Genomic DNA, 17,656 nt, shown 5'->3' on the forward strand with positions numbered 1-17,656 from the left:
ATCACTTCCACCTTGTTCAAATGCTGAGAAACATCTAGGTGGAGGGAAATAGCTCAGTGGTAGAGTGCATGCTGATGAGGTCCTGAGTTCAGTCTCCAGTACCTCCACTAAAAAAAAAAAAAAAGAAAAAAGAAAAAGAAACAAACAAACATCTGCAGATGAGGTTCTCTCCAAAATCAGCTTTACAAAAAAGTCAGCTCTGAGGGCAGAAAAGATGACTGTCCCAAAGTTGTGATTATGACACCAGGGAGCCCCCCCCCCGCCCCTCCTCCCACTACACAGTCCCCACATGTGAGCACCATTCTTGGGCCTTTAAAAGTCTTCTCACAGTAAGGCAGTGGCACAATCTTAACATCACTTAATCACTTAAGTCAATGGATCACTATAAAGCAAAGCTCTTGATAAATGGAGAAAAATTAGGCTCTAGGCAGATGGGGAGATATCAGATGGTAAAAGAAAGATATTTTTAAAAGTAACATAACCAAGGGGATCAACACAAAGGCCACCTCTGCGTTGGGGTAGCTGACCTTGGCTTTATCTAGCCCTCCCACGGGTGATAATCACCTCCAAGATCTACACTTACTTCTCCTCAGGAAGCACCTTCTCTTGGCCTATAGCACACAAGTCTTCCATAATCTGAAACCACTAGCCCGACATGGCTGGCCTCCTGCTTATCTTCCTTACCGTGGAAGACAACCTCAGGCTTGTTCCTTGTGCCATTTTAAAATGCTGAGGGCTCAATAATCAAATATTAAAGCACTGTATATGGTAAACATAACACATATAAATTTAACTCACTTCTCTATGCTTGTGCAATATTATGAAATATAATTGTATATATTATATTATTATGTAATATATTACATATGATTATGTGTAATAATTAGAATATATATACATACATATATTTGGACATGTCTCCATTTGCTTGCCTTGCAGATCACTATGCCATGAACCCCAGCCATTCAAGATCCCCGCGGTCTAACCCTTCTCCTGTCCCTGATACCTTTCTCTCCTTCCTTCTATCTCCCCTTATAACCCCACGTAATACAAGTTAAGTCCGCTGGAGAGCCCTATTAGCCTACCAAGTTCAAAGCTAATTTACTGGTCCAAGTTATTAGGTCAGTGGTGTCCCAACTACAAGAGGAGGGGACATATTCTATCCTTTAAGCTCTGGTCTGTAGAGGAAGCAGCCAGAAGGTGTTGAGGAGCTTTAAAAGCATTAGCTCAGATGCCTGTACTCAAAAGAGCATGGCAAGAACTGTTCAGAATCAGTGGATATTTGGTGGGGGAGGCTACAGTTCAATGGAAGAGTGCATGCTTAGCAAGCACAAGGTTCTGGGTTTAAACCCCAATACCTCCATTAAGAAGTAAATAAGCAAATCTAACTACCCACTCCCCAAACAAACAAAAAGTGCAAAAAATCAACTATACTTCAATTTAAAAAAAAAAAGAGAGACTGGTCTCTCCGCAGCACTCACCATCACCCCGTAGCACTCACCATCATCTCGCCACCCGGGCCTCAGAGAGCACCCCAGCCAGGGGACACCCACCACGGCCTGGGCAAGAGTGGTAATTTCCTCTGTTTGATGAGATAACTGCCAGTGCTCTTTAACCAGGAATAGAGGGTGATATGGAAGTGGTATCTTCTCAGCATACTTGAGAGGAAACCTATTTTGAGCCCAGAAAAGGCCAAACACACACATAGTAGGAAACACTTGAAAGAGAACATACTAAATCGTTAAACATTAAAAGTCACTTCTCTTCTTGATCCTGGAAGCTGTTCATGCTGACTGGTATAATAAATTCTTCAAGTTTTCTTTGACCGTATATACAGACATATATGTGTGTGTGTATTTATAAATGTGTAATGTACAAATATGCTATATTTAGTGACTTACAGTCACTTTTCATTCTCTTTTGTTGTTCAGTTGTTGATCCCCTCTCCTCGCCCCCCACACTTCCCCAAAGGGTACTTTGAAATCTTTCCAGTTTTTACAATTAAACCTAACCATCTGGACTACAGTCTTCACATTCACTAAATTAGTCACAGATTTTGTGGGTAAGCTGAGAAAGTAAATGCTATGCTCAGTGCTAGGATTTAAACCACATCTACCACAGCAAAACACTGTCTCTCCAATAATCTCTCCAATTATGCACGCACATTCAGGCTCAGATAACATGGAGGCAAATAGACCTCGTCGCACAGAATATTTGTACAGTGAGTATTGCTCCTTAGACCCCAGAGTGAGTTACAAAAGAGCCAAGATGAAATTCTTCAAAAACCTTGCAGGACTTTTTTAACTGACAAAAGATAAAACAGTACCTATTTTTCCTCCCCCGTTTAACTTCCTCCTACTACTGGTGTGTGCTGAAAAGCTGCTCACCAAATTCAGAGGCGATTTGAAGAGATCTGTATCTATGTGTTGAACACCAGTAAAAATGTGATTTGAATACACTGGACATTTTCTAGATTTTTCAAGTGTGAAAAGCTACATACACATCTCATCAGATTTCACTATTAAGTGTCAAAAAAGGAAAATTCAATGTGTTTAAGATTTCAGCTGAAATTCCAACAAGGGTAAGTGATTTCGTGTCATCAGCCAATCATAGGGTAACAGCTGTAGATGGTACAGAACTTCCCCCAATCTAAAACTGGACAGGAATATCAGCAGAAGTAACTCCGTAGCTGTACTAACTCCAGGTGAGTGGAAAACACGGGTTTTTACAAGGAAATAATGTCCACGAATTTACAGCAGGCTTATGGGTTCATATGCCAGCCTTTCAAAGGAGACTTTAACTAAGACTTTAATATGAACTAAAATAGAAAGTACTAGACTTTGGTGTAAGCAGGTTTAGAAAAATCATTTTCAGAGCATCTTTAAAAGGTCAGCATTTTTCGTTTCACATTTATACCGGCAATAAAAATGTATCCAGTTAAAACAGTATACAGAACATGTTAGAGAGGAGGAACCAGACACAAGGGGGACCCTTGTTAACAAGGGCAGAAGTTCAGCACCAGTTCCCAGTTCTCTCTGTACACATGAACACAGACGACACTCACCGAAATACATGGTATGTGTAGGTGCCGTTTAAAATCCTCAGGAGCATTCACATTGTAGAGGTACTGACAATTTGAGGGTGGTTTTGGGAGGAGCCTTAAGGGGACTTTCCAGGAGGGATTAAAACTGCAGAGAGATTTCAATTTTGCAAAGCCTCTAGGCTGTCATAAATATGAATGTGAGCTATGTTTTTTTATCTTTGCACTTTTGTTTGGTTTGCTCAGTAAACCTAGGTTGAGCACATATTAACAGTCAGACTACACCCAAAGAAATAAAAACATTTAGGTGAGCATTTGTAGGGATGTACCTCCTTAGTAAAACGTGACTGGGGGGAGTGATTTTTAAAAAACATATTTACACAAGTTTAGTCTACTTAGTGACGATCACAGTGCTAAATTTTACGAGATTTAAAAGTCTGAAGTTTTAAAAATGATGTCGGATGCTCACAGAAGTAAAACCCAGTCTCTTTTTTCACTAAAATAGAAAATGTTCATAGAGAAGCATCCTGAATGAACAACAGCACCTTAAAAAGTCACTAGTTTGACAAGGCCGAAACCACTTAGAACTAAATATTTGCATCCTCTCTGCTTCCTCATTCCTACAATCCCCTCATTGCTCACCACCTCCCAAGAGAAAGATGTGTAGAATGAAGCTATGAGCCATGGTTTAGACTGGAAAATCAAGACATTTCAAAAGGATCGTGCCAAAACGACAGTACCAGAACTTAGTAAGGAGAAAACCAAAACAAGATCATGTTAAGCCAATTTAACATAACTGAAAGTTCAATTTATCAAATATGCATCAAGTAACAAACAAGACATTTTAATGTTACTGAATGAACAAGCTTCTTCATGGCCAAACAGCAAACAGATATCATGCAGAAACAATACTCGTAAGTAGCCGAAGTTATCGTTAGGGTGACAGTTTATACACAAAGGAATACTTTGAGATAAAGGGTTTCACTCCCAGGAAGATTAACGTAAAAAAAAAACAGTGAATTTGGGAGTGTTCAAAATGAAACTTCTAGAAAACGCTTTACTAGTGATTTCCTTAAGCCCACTGTTCACAAACAGGTCAGAAGGACTACAACTACAATGGGACCAAATGCCGGGATTTCTGGTCTTCTACTGTTAAGATACAGCCTCGACCCTGGGGTGGGAGGGTGGAGAAGAAAGAAAGAAAAGACACCCTGAAATTCTGGCTGCCCGGCAACAGCTCCCCCTGCCTCTGCATCAAAAAAAAAAAAGATGTATCACTTCACTGCCGTTGCTGGAGAGTTTCTCTATTCAGTACCATTAACTAATGAAATAGTGCGGAATTTCTGTAAAGGGTCCCAGTTATTCAAGAGAATGCACTGTCTAGGGCCGTTTTAACAAAGGGTCTCCACCAACCACCCCTTTCCCACATACCTTCTCCCCACTTCTTCCTGCCTACCTCTACTAGAACCATCACCAGCCCCCCTCATTGGAACAGGAAAATTCAGCACCAGCCAGTGTCCCCCTCTCAACTCGGAGAACCTTAAGTTTTTAGCTTCCTGATCAGGCAGCAAAGAAATGACAATCCGCCTCCGCCTTCCTCCCCTCTCTCTTTACAGCTTAAAAAGTACACTTGGCCAAGCAGTTCTCACCATTCAACAATTCATTCTTCTTTTGTAAAAAAAACAAGAGTAAAAACAGCTAAGCATGATCACAAAACATAACACTGAGCATTCAGTTCCTATACCTTACAGCCTCATTCTTTCACCTCCTGGTCCATAGGATTTGGTGCCTGAATAAATCTTAATGTGTAAACAAATGGTTTCCTCTACAATTAAACCATTCATTCATTTTTTTTTTTTTTAAAACTGCTTGGCGGATACCCAACCCAGAGACTTCTAGGTTATTCTATTATTTAGTGCTCCCAATGGTTAAAAGGCAATAAGCTCATTTGGAGTTTATAAAACTATGCACTATCAACAAAAGCATGTAATGTTTCCAAGACACACCGTGGCTTCTACACACACAATGGGGGAGCTGTGTGGAGTCTCCCCCAAAACAAAAATGCCCAGCCCCAATTAAGCGCCCTGGGGGCCTTCAAAGCAGTTATGCTAAGTTGCAAATACAGCAAGATCCACTTGAACTCCAACTGTCTTGTGTGCTTTTCCTCCCAAGGTAGGGAAAAGGCTGGGGCAGACCGACCTCATTAAAGGGTAATTAGTGAACCCCTGGACTCGAGGGGCCGGCACAATCGAGCCCATTGTCAGCATTTCACTGTGGAGCCACTCTTTTCTCTTTTTCTTTTTAACCCAGGAGGTCTCTACAATCTAAAAGGCCCACATTTTAAATTTTGAAGGATTTCATTCTGGCCATTTCTACTCCTACAAGTCATGGACTAAGAAGAAAAGCAGCAATACAAAGAGCGTGCCTACTTCTTTTGTGGAATTCCGCCACAGCTGAAAGTTTTTAAATCAAGAAATTTAAATAATTTATATTCTATACAGAATACATCATTCAAAATAAGTTTTATTTTTTAAACATAGTGAAATAAATGCTCCACCTCCTGGTTACGGAGATGGAAAATAGCACATTCAAAAAGGATATTATAAATCAATCAACACAGAGCTTTTAATGATTACCTGTGACCATGCTGCAGACAAAAAAAAAAAGGATCTATTTACATGTGAAGGTGTTATTTAGAAACTAATACAAAGTAATGTGATCAACATAACCACTTGACCATCAATAAATTTCTTCACACCTCTTTAAAGCGCATTATTACTGTTGATATCAATCTGCCAAGATGCTGAGGACTGAACACTACTATAAAATACAACAGTAATCTGGCTGTTTACATTCTTTAAGAGTACCACCTTTCTGCAAATACTAAACCCGAGACACTCCAATGCTTTGGTACTAAAATTGCAGTACATGAGAAAGTAGTTTTTCCGGCAAGTAGTAAATAAAGCTAAATTTGACCTTCCCAGCAACCAAGATTTAAACAAATCTAATATTTACATAAAATCAGATGGATCAATACCTTTGGGGGGAAAAAAAATCACTAAAGAGGAGAGAGAGATGGGGTGATTGACCTCCCTCAAAGCACAACCACCCCACAACCACATAGATTATGTAGGCTAAGAGGCAGTGAAGTCAGGGAGCCATCCACTGTGCCTACCGCAGCCCCCGAATTCCAATGGCTTCCAGAAGGTGTGCTCCATCTAAGCACAAACTTGTAGGATAATGTTTGTGTCCAGAGTGACATCTTTCATGCTGCCCTTATATTTGTTAAGCCAATTAATCGTCCAATTTGTTTATCTTTTGAATAGCAAACGAAAGAACTTAAAAGTGTGTAACAAGTCTTTTGTGTTTTGGCCAAATATACTTAAGCTATATTTAGAAGTAAATTTGTGTGTATTTGGGTTCTCTTAAAACACTGCATGAGGAACCTTCCATTAAACTTGGGCAAACATTCTTGCTTTGTTTATTTTAGAAATACTACAAAATGTATTTGTGTAATTTAAACATACGTAACACATTTTGAGAAATGTTGAAAAGATAGAAAAGGCTTATTAAGAGACGGAGTGGAAACCCTACTATACTTGTGCTTAAAATATATATATATATACCCAGTATATAAGGCTTTGGAGGGGGAAATGCAAATCCTGGAAGTCATCCAAAGAGTTGGAAACTCTTCCTCTTAAAGTAAATCCAAGGGCCCAAAAAATAAATATTCAAGAGCATTAATTTGTTTCTAGATGTGTGCGTGCAAGTAAAACAGCAGTCATAATGTGGAAATTTCAGTCACATTTTGCAACTAATTGGAAGCAGATTAGAATTCCGCCTCAGGGGAACGTTGTCAAACTAGAAGCCGGAGCAAATGAAGAAAGAGGTGAAGGCGTCGTGAAGAGCTGACAGATTTACAGCGCTCAGAGCTATAAACGGGTCCTGGGAGGGAAGGAGGGCGCGGCCCCGGCTGCGCGCCCCCGCCATCGGGAGCGCGCAGCCCGGCCACGCCCCCCGGGGGGCCCAGGCCCTCCATCTGCCCCCACCTCGCGCCAAACAATAAACCGGGCCTTCGCAGGAAATCAGGGGGCCTGATAAGAGAGAGAGACTGCAGGCTGATGAACCCGAGCAGGCCAACGTCGGAGGGAGAGGAGGGTTCTTTCTTTTTGAAGGGGGGGAGGGGAGAGAGAAAGAAAGCAGATTGTGGAGGATAATACAGCAATGGAGTAATGGAAACAGCTGCTCGCTTTCTACTTCAGTGTCTGGCATCTGCTGCGGCATCATGGGAAAGGCTGCTGAAGGATTTGGGCACGGAATGTAAATGGAGACAATTGGCCAAATGGAGTTTGATGCGGAAAAGCTCAACCGCTCTGTTTTAAAATCATGTTTGCTCCCTTTGGGGAGCAGAAGCCAACAGTATCACTGAACTCAAATTCCACCTTCAAAGCAGCTGAAAGATTTGGGAAAGGTCTGAAGAGCGGGTGGACCGCTTTTCAGTTACTTCAGAGGGGAAACAATATAAAGGGATAAAGCCTCGTTGTTGGAACAGCCTCCGTTTTTCAAAATATGCGGCTCATTTTCCACAGATCTTCATGGAAAAGTTACATTGGAGGACTTTTTTTTTCCCCCATGGATTTCACTTACTTGGAGAAAAATGTTTCTTAAATCACCACTGCTTACTTCTGAACTGGCTCAAGCGACAGTTTCTATTTGTTGTGCCTATTTTCCCCTTGGCTGCAAAGATGCAGTTCTCATTTCATTTCCATCACAAAAGAATTGGCAAAGAACGAAAAGGCAGAAAGACATCACTGAAGTGCTGCTGTGTTCGTCATAAGCCTATAATAAAGCACAGATTTGATAGCATTATCCATGTACTGTGGTAAACCACACACAAATAAACAGTTCTCCGTGAAGAATGAAAACCCGAGGCTTCAACCCTTCCAATTCAAACATTATTGTTGCTTTTAACATGAGCCATCCATAAATCAGCCAAGGAGGTGACAGGAAATCCAAAAGTAATCTGGTCTGGCTATGCACACTTTGTATTAAAAAAAAAAAAAAGTTAAGAGATGCTTTCCAACTCAGCCTGATGATGGTCTAAGTGAAGAATGGATAAAACTGTAAAACCCAGGCAGAGAAACAAATGGTACTTTTAGGCCAAGTGAATTCAAGCACGTGGTAGGTATAGCCACCAAAAAAAGTACAGCCCTCCAGTATGGTGAAAGCTTGCTAACCTAAAAAAGGAACAACTTAGACAGGACCTTTGAACCTTCAGTGACTGATGCGAAAGACAAAAAAAGTGGGTCTAAAGCTGCCAGAGGGCCAGATGTGCTTTCCTGAAGAAACCAAACCAGGAGTTTTCTTTAATCAGAAGGACGAACAGTGACTTCTAGGAGTTTATGAAAGTGTGACCAATTGGAACTGTGTCGTCTGTTGCTAATTGAAGCATATAAAAGAGTCCATTTCTTAAAACATACTACAAACACTTTTTTTTTCCTTTAATTCACTGCCACATGACAAAAACCAGAATCAAGTTGACTGGTAGAAGATCAGTGCAACCAAAGACCAAGCTATTATTTCAAACTGTCAGGGGAAGGCAGTAAAATTGCTACCAGGTCTCCTTAAGTTACCCTTCAATAAAAAGAAGCCATCAGGGAAATAAGAGGAAAAGAGAAACACATCAAAACCTTAAAAGTCCCTTTAAGTAAAATTATACATCTGTGGCACCATGCCATCTGCTCTCTGGTTAACATAATAAGCCAATTCCACAACCTAAATACCTGCTTTCTGAAAGCATTATGTACAACACAATATATCATCAATATATTTTTAAACTATGAATGCTGCATTCATATGGCATTATTGGAATATGCCTCAGTGTTCTCATAGGCACATTTTTTTTTAAGGTGCTGCTGAGGAGGAGGATTCCCAGGAATCGCAAAAAGCTCAGTGGCTGAGCTCGAACAGTCACAGTGAATAATAAACTGGACTGGGAGGTGGGGATGAGAAAGAAGAAAGGGTAGCTTTGAAAAACCAGCAGCAGTATTTATTCATCACTTCAAGCCCATTTGTTTTAACCGAAACACCCTTCCCTTTGAGGTCTCTATTACAACAAAAATATAGTTTTAACATTTCATTTAGCTTCACGGGGCAGGGGGGAAGCCTTCTGAGTACCAGACGAGTTCCCGGTGGTTCAAGGACCACTGACCTATCAAAATAGAAGTATTTGCTTTGTAATCTCTTCAATTCTTCAGGCAAAACCCATCATCTACTTTAATACATTCCCAAAGGTATTTCTAACCAAAATCTAGCAGATACGCAAAACTCAGCTTCAGGAGCAAAGTGACAATCTCCCCGTCTTGAATATCCTTTAAGCACTCCAAGTAACATTACAAACAGCCCAACTGATGGTCAATCTACTATGAATTGTTAAACAATCTTTCATTCAGCTGCAAACGCTTTGTTCCAACTGCCAAAACCTTCAGCTTAAATGAAAAAGAAATTGCAACAGAAAGCAAGAAGTCACTAAAGAAACTTCAGTTGGGAGTGGGACCTGGATGGACACGGTGGGGCCAATTACTCTGCAGGAGAGTGGAATAGAAAAATCAATGGTGGGTTGTTTTTTTTTTAAAGAACAAAGCCCACACTAACTAAATACTCCCAATCCACCCCCAACCCAACATTTATCTATGCAATTAAAACATGTATATACACACCTATGAAATAAATAGCAGTCACAGGGTACTACCCAGTATGATCCCTCTATGAACCTGTAATGATGATGACTTTAGTCATTCTTGGGACAGAGAAGTCACCTGTTCTCTTTCCCTATAACCTTAAATGTACAGATTAAGAGGGCATTATTATTTATTGACAACAGTCTTAGGGAAGAAAGATTATTTCCACTCCGATGTTGCTAAGAAGTATTGCCGTAATTCTGGCTTCCATGTTCTACAAGAACGCAACACAAGTAATTTAGGAATAAACTGTTTAGTATTAATGCAAAAACCCTTGATGTTCAGATCACTGGTACGTTCAGAGTGCTGGCAATTGAAACTATGTTGTGCTACAGTAATTACCGGGAAAAACTTCCAATGCTTAATATTAAAGAATAGAATAACATGATCCTTCCACCTCTTCTACACTCTAGAGTGTGTTCAACACGGCAATTATCTCCGTTCAAGAAGCAGAGAGTCGAAACTGCATTGAAACTCAATTACACCCATGACTTTTTAAACATACACTTCAAAAGGCAGGTTTCATCACATGCAAAATCACTGAGCAAAATCTTTTCCCCAACTTGTAAAAAAGAGATTTTTATCCCTCTCCCACGAGACCTCTTCAAGTATACAAATGATTTCTTTCTCTTTTTTTGTACCCCCCTCCTTGGTTTATTAGAGGGATGACTGAGCAATGGTGAAAGACAGAGAGTTCATCTGATAAAAACTGGGATGTGCAGTCCTCCCAAACGTCACTGCCACGCTGCCCAGAACTGCCACCATTTTAAAAAAACAGATCACACACTTGTTAACAAAAAACACATTGCTCTGCTACTTTTAAGAATGCAAAGGAACTGGGAGTAGTCACTTTATGATTTAAGTGCTTGTGGCTAAAATGGCTTTCCAATTATCAAGGGCCTCTTAGGAGGAGCAAGAATGCATGATGTGTTAATGACCACAACCAGGGGTCCCTTCTCCACTCTTTTGTCAGAACCCGGGCAGATCCTCCCGGCAGCTTCACCATTAACATGTCTGTTTCCTGTCAGCCCACTCAGAGATAATGTCATTTATCTCAGGGAGGCACAAGCCCGGTCATTAGCTTCTATAAAAGACCTCAAACAAAGGCCGGATAATGTTTTACCCAGGGCTCTTAGGAAAACCAGAACCCAGAAGCTTAGCATCTAAAAGTCAAGGACTCCAAAGTTACTATCGTTAAGAGAATATTTTCCTCATTATCTGCAATCCTAGCCTAAGAGCTCTGAACCTGAGCAAGGTCTGTGGAGAGCAAACACCAGTCCAGGATGCTACCACATACAATTAGATTAACCGACAAATGCTGACCAGAGTTAGCCTGGGAGAGCCCTTGCTCGCCCCCTCTCCCAGCCACCTCCAGGGTGGAACACTGACAAAATAATTCAGGTACTGACTAAATAGTTAGATCTTTGAAGAAACTGACCCCTCATTGTGATTGCCTGCAGGAACTGAATAACCATTATAAAGTGTTCAATGGCTGGGCTTCTGGAAATCTTTTAAATAAAAGTAGAACTGGTTAAAATAAATGTCGGAACATGTGTTTTCACAGTGTTGCTCATATTACTGCAATTTCAAGTTCCTATGAAGTACCAGGTGAACTTTTTTAAATTAAAAAAAAAAACACGCACACAGAGACACAGTCAAAATTGGAGCAAATCTCAGCTATTCAATCCTTGTTTTTCATGCTGAAAACCAAGAACAGATGGTTCTTTCCATGTTGTTGGAATCTGGTTATTGAACACCTCTGTGGTTAGGGAGATTTCTGCTTAGCACTTTCGGCATACATTTCATTTACTAACTATAAAATGCTGCTTAGGAAAAATAAGTCTTTATAACACTCTAATTAAAACCATCTTGCAGCCAAGCAATTTCACTTGAAGAGCATTCTTAACCTCATGACACTGGGGCAATCAATCTCTCCTCCCCCCTGCCCCCCCTTTTTTTACAGACTATTTGCAAAGTTATTAAAAGTTGCCAAACAGTATTTATCTCGTGTAGAAAAATCCTAATCTGTTGTGAGTATTTTTAAAATTTCTCCAGCAAACTCAGCAGACTTCAAATACTCTGCTCAATACCCAGTGATGTGCTTGGTCACGCAAGTATTCCAAGCTTCCATGGGTTCTCACAGAAAACTTCCTTGGGGAGAGGGCAGCCCCTCTGCACCCACCTCAAAAGCGCTGTCACCCTCCAAGGAAGCCTATAGAAAAGAAAGGAGCTGAATCAATGCTGATTGGGAACCACCCTTAGTTCCCAACGTTTTTAACAGCTAAATCCCTTATGCAGCTTTCAAAACAGTTTGCTGTCCAACAACAATGGACTTTGTTCTTTAATTATAGCAAGTGACCTTTCTGCCCTTTTATTTCACAGTAGATAAACTGCACTCTCTAAGCAGAATTTGTAGGGGGCACTATATGCGGGGGGGGGGGGGGGGCGGGGAGCATATCCTCCATAAAACTCATTAATCAAAATATGTTCTTCAATGGCTCACACTCACTTGGAAAATGTGCCAGAATTCCCTAGTGAAGTGTAAAAAAGCTTCTACAAGAGAATAAAATCAAATGAATGATATCCTTTATAGACAGGTCCATTTGAAGACACCACATTTAGGCTGTTAAGGACCAGCTTAATGCAAGCAGCTATTAGAAAAATCATTCTCTCTTCTGAACGTATAACGGAGTAGTCAGAACCCTAAGACACAACTATAAGATCTCCTGGGCTTTTCATGTGTATTTGAAGCCTCAGCTGTTTTTAAGAATTTTTCTGTGGATTTTTGAATTTCCCAGCAATCCAATAAACCCAAAGACTCTAACTATTTAGCCCAGCCGAATGCCTGTGTCTGATAAGTCAAAACTGTACGACAGCTAAGGAGGATACATGCAGGAGAGCCTCAATACAGGCTATTATGTTTCAAAAGAAAGGAGGGGGCAGGTGGAGAAGCAGGTTTTAACAACCAAAAGCCAACCCGTCAAATCTACTTATTCAGACATGCCACTGGTGGCTTAACCACTAAATGGGCTATAGAAATATAGCTCAAACATCTTAGTATTATGGCATGTTTTGATTTTGTTCACGTATTAAGGGAGTGGCGACTTTTACAACATACTTGTGGTTTCCACATAAAGGAGTAGAACACTCATTGATTTAATTAGGTTTCATAAGGTCCAATTTATCATGTTTTACATGACTTTGTGCAGTGAAGAAACAGAATAAACAGACCAAAAATTGACATTTAAGCATGCTGTGAAAAGTAACCGGTGACAGCAAGTCTTATGAATCTTCTGTGAACCATCCAACCAGGGAGGAAAAAAGAAAAAGCCAGCACACACACCCCATTACACCCCTCTTTGGTTTTTGCACTTGGCCCCTCGTGAGCCACATCTGATGGCTGAAAATTAATCATCTTCACTTGTGAGATATTGACTCTTCACAAGCCCAGATAAGCAAGCAAGGCTGAAATTAAAACATTGAACAAAACGTCAAAGAAACCTTTCTCCAAGGATGCCTCAGTGTCGAATCATTGTCAGGTAAAGCTTGTGCTACTAAATCTTTCCCTCAGAAAGAGGTATCCTCTCATCAGCAGGTAGGATCTTCTAAATTAAAATCAAATTTTACACAACCATGAGTTGGTGGAATTAGAGTCACTTCCTTGAGTGGTGTTTGTACAAGGGAGTGCCATCTCTGTGTCCCAAGGAGGAAAGCATTCTTAAGAAAAGTCCTCCTGGGGTGGGGTGGGGGTGGGGAGGAAAGCCAGAAGGAATAGTGTTCCAGAGCCTGAGCCAATACCCCAGCTAGACAGAGAATGGCCAACACCCCAGGATTCAAGCCCCTCCTGGCCATCCCTCACGGGTCCCTGTGACCACACCAGTAGCCATGACTCTACATGCACTGTGCTTGCTCCCCTCCCCCACGCCAGACCCATCATGACTTGTTTGCTCTTCATTTATGTAATTCATACTATCACATTTATGCTGCTCTGACTGGAGATGAGTTGCATGTATATGAATAATTTAATCCTTCCATTTTTTTTTCATCCAGTTTCCTCTGTGACTGGAAAGTGAAAAGAATACAAAAACTGGAGAACTGACACCACGCTCTAATCTCAGTTGCCATGACAGCAGCCTTTGAGATACTGAAATGTTCCGATTGCCAGCTAAACAAAATTGTTGAATGTGAACATTTGGCTGGAAGATTAAAAGGCTAAGGGGAATGCAAAAGGGCAGTACCTCCCACATTCCAGGCAGCAGTGAATCCAATCAAATGGCTCTGACTCCTTAACCACAGCCATTGTGAGCACTGGATTAGGGCAATTCATCTAGATAGTTAGAGCAGATTAGAACTGCAATTTGAAGACTATTGGCAACAAAAGTAAACGCCCTACTGTACTAATAAGACTTCAGAATGCCTTTTAACAGAAATTATGTGAAACTACACATCAAGTGTTAGAATTGAAACCTGGATTTTTTTGGTAAACACATTTAAATTCATCAATGCAAAATGCTGTCTGACCAAAGGGATAAGAATAAAAGAAGTGAAGCGTTCAGAGGCTTTTGCACTTTAATGTACCTTCATCAACTTCTCCAATCATTAAAGTCAAAACTTTCTTCCAGTACTCCCATTTAAATCTTGAACACATGGAAACAAAACTAAAAAGGTTTAAACAGAGAGCAGTGAGTTACTGTACACAGCAATAATCACCCAAAGACATTTCCCTATTCTGATCAAGTTAGAAATAGCAAAAATCAAATTATTTAATAAGCATATATCCAGACAACTAAGCCACAAACCACATGATAGGAATTTTGCTTCGGCAAGGCACAATCTAAATTTAAGCTAAAGATTAATTTTACAGAAACAACGCTCACTCCCCCAGCTCACTCCCAACCTGCTCCGTGGACAGAACAGTCTTCAGTTCTGGGATGTTACTTAATGCACAAGAATTGCCAGACCAGTAAGTCCTCTGCCTCCAGAACTAAGGAGCACAACACTGGGGGCAATTTTTCAAAGGCAGTGTCTAACTGGACTTTCAATGACAAAGATGGAAAGAAAGGTCCAAAATTCCTAGATCAACACTCCCCAACGTTCAAATGCAACACATATTTCTAGAATCTTTTGGCTATGTCTTCACATTTCAGAACACCAATCCATCAAGTCTATTTCACTTTTCTTACTAACCTTCCAGCTCCCTGGTCAATCTAGAAATCCAAGTGATAACATCACCAGCTAAGAACTAGGCCAGGGAACAAGGAGAGAGTCGTAGCAGCCACCAAAACCATTCCATTCTTTCTACACAGTTAGGAAACCAATGACCCTAGAAAACCAAGGTTTAATTCAGGACCAATAACAGGATGATTATCCTTTGACAGAACTATTTTGGAGAACATCACGAAAAAAATAAATGGGTGGAGGGTACTGCGTAAATTAGAATCCTCGACATACCTCTCCGGGGAGGGAACCTGAACCCTGCACCTAAGGACACATTACCAGAAATACTCCAACGTGAAAATTAAAACAGAAGACATTTCTCCTTAGGAGAGAAACCAGGACAAGAGTTAAGTGGGCACAGGAGCAGGTTGTCTATTAAAAGCACACAGCAACCAGCTTGCCTGGCCAGGAGCCCTTTTGCAGGGTAAAAGGTGCTTAGAACACACAGCCCTCCCACCTGGGGACCCAAACAGGAGCACCACGAGCAGCAGCAGCAGAAGCAAGAGCTAAACACGGCCCCCAGGTCAGCTCACCCATACCCAATGTTCACGGAAAGGATGCACAGAAGAGAAATCTCACAAAGAACTAGAAAGCACGAGTAAGAAGAGTAAGGCACACAGATGCACACCCCCCGACACACACACTCACACAAATGCACACAAAGAGGAAAGCAGGAGATCGAGGAAGGCGACTTTATCCTACCTTCTCAGTTTTCAGTTTCTTGATTCGCCTGTGGCTCTCCTCCTCCTCCTCTTCCTTCTTTACCAACATAGAGTTTCCCATGAGCCCTGAATCCGGGGCACTTTTGCTAACTTCCCCAGCAGCCGCGACGCTGCCACTCCCAGTGCCCCCGCAGTGGAAGGGGCTCGCGCCACCTCCATTGCTCTTGGCCCCAAAGCCATAGAGGTGCCCCCCGGGAGGGGCCTGGCTGCCACTGCCATTCTGGTGGCCCTGAAGCAAGTCGTGCTTGTCCTTCCTGGATTTGCCCGCATCCTTATCCCGCTTGGCGCCTCGGCTGCTCTGGCTTTTACCTGGTTTCTCCTCTTTGCTCTTCCCACAGGCGGCCGCCCCCGCGGTAGCAGCGGAGGTGCCGGTGCTGATACTATTGCTGTTCGGGTTGCCGTTGCCGCCGCCGCCGCCGCCGCCGCCGCTCACACTTTGACCCAGCGCTGAATTCATGCCAGTTGCCTCTCCAGGGCGCCCTTGGACTTCCTGCCTCTTGCCAGTGCCGCTGATCTCGGGAATCCCATACAAGGCAGCAGAAGGCAGAGATTTATTAGCATCCTTAGAAGTTTTACTCCTTTTCACTTTTGATTTGCTGGTCTCTTTGTGTGAATTCCCCTGGGGAGCCGAGGGCTGAACAGAAGCAAATTTTAGGCCATCAGCTAAGGCTGCGGTAGCGCCGGCCCCACTGGAGGCCAGACCTCCACAATCCTTAGAGCTGCTGCTGGTTGTGGTGTTGGTGGGATTATTCATTTCAAATTTCTGTCTGTCCTTCTCCAAATCAGCGTCCAAATCAATTATTAAATTTCCAACCCCGATTTCCCAATCATCACCACTGTCATATGTATCAACCGTATTTGGATCCACACCTTTTCCTGCCGTAGAAATGTTCACTGACATCCTGAAGATGAGCTCTCTAGAATAAAAATCCGATGAACTTTCCTTTGGAGATGAGGGGACATTCGTTTAGCTCCGCTGGGTTTTCTCTTAAAAAAAAAAAAAATCTTCTAATCTTCCTCTTCTTTTTCCTGCCCCAGGAATGTGTCCAGGGATTTTACACCCTTCAGTCCAGGTCCACCTTTTCCTGTGAAGGGGGGAAAAGTCGAATATTTCTTGTCTGGGTGTTACCAGAATAAAAAACGATTAATATTGGGGAGTCAATAAGGGGTACAGGGAAGGAAGGAGAGTAAGGTGGCTCATGTATTGTCTCCACAGTCCAATATCAGGTTTAAAAGAAAATAACCATACCCGAAAAACATACCCATGCCAGTAAGCATCTTACAGTAGCTACAAAAGAAAAGCCCTTTATCAAGAACACAAGGATAATCACTTCTTAAAAGGCATTAAAATATCTTAACGATCTGAGTCAACTCCAGAAAGGTTTTAAAAAAGAGTTAAGGATTTTTTTTTTTCTAGAACATACATATAACTCAACCCCAGAAACACAGCCTGAACACTCAGACAAGAGGAAGGAACACGCTTCAAACATCCTTATACATGTCCTAGATCTTGCAGTTTAAAAGACCAGACCCTGGAAGTTCTCAGGCTAGTTTCAGAATGATGTTACTAAATTTTCTTCATTTCTAATTTTATTACTTGTTTTTACAAATTGTCTGGGCAATCTGTTTTTTGTTCCCAGTAAGGAACAGGAAAAAAAAATCCAATAATCTCCCCCCTCCATACAAATATTCCCCTCCTATCCTTTCTTCCCCAACAGTTTATACAATTTTATTTTTGAAATATACACACACGTCTTTAAGAGCATTTCTCTATTTTAAAAAAAAAGTGTTAAATGAAAGGCTAAATATCTGCCTTTTGAAGAAAAAAAAATCACATCTAAACAATTCTACCGTATTCCCAGGTCACAGACTTGCTCAAGCTGTTAAATATGGTGCTACTGACTGTAAGGGCAACTGATTAAGACATACACTTTAAG

General features: G+C 41.4%; 1 protein-coding gene across 5 annotated transcripts in view; it reads right to left on the bottom strand.

The window, feature by feature from the left end:
- ZNF608 (zinc finger protein 608) overlaps positions 1-17,656 on the bottom strand; it is a 101,122-nt gene that overhangs the window by 80,681 nt on the left and 2,785 nt on the right. For 3 of the 5 annotated variants that reach the window (XM_032476616.1, XM_032476615.1, XM_032476618.1), the window contains exon 2: positions 15,700-16,804. In XM_032476616.1, coding sequence (XP_032332507.1) covers positions 15,700-16,620 — 921 coding nt within the window. In that variant the 5' untranslated portion in view covers positions 16,621-16,804. Of the gene's footprint in view, positions 1-15,699; positions 17,522-17,656 lie in introns of those variants that run through there. The other 2 variants (XM_032476619.1, XM_032476617.1) reach the window with 2 other exon arrangements.

Source organism: Camelus ferus, chromosome 3, assembly GCF_009834535.1.
Source record: "Camelus ferus isolate YT-003-E chromosome 3, BCGSAC_Cfer_1.0, whole genome shotgun sequence".
Classification (NCBI taxonomy): domain Eukaryota; kingdom Metazoa; phylum Chordata; class Mammalia; order Artiodactyla; family Camelidae; genus Camelus; species Camelus ferus.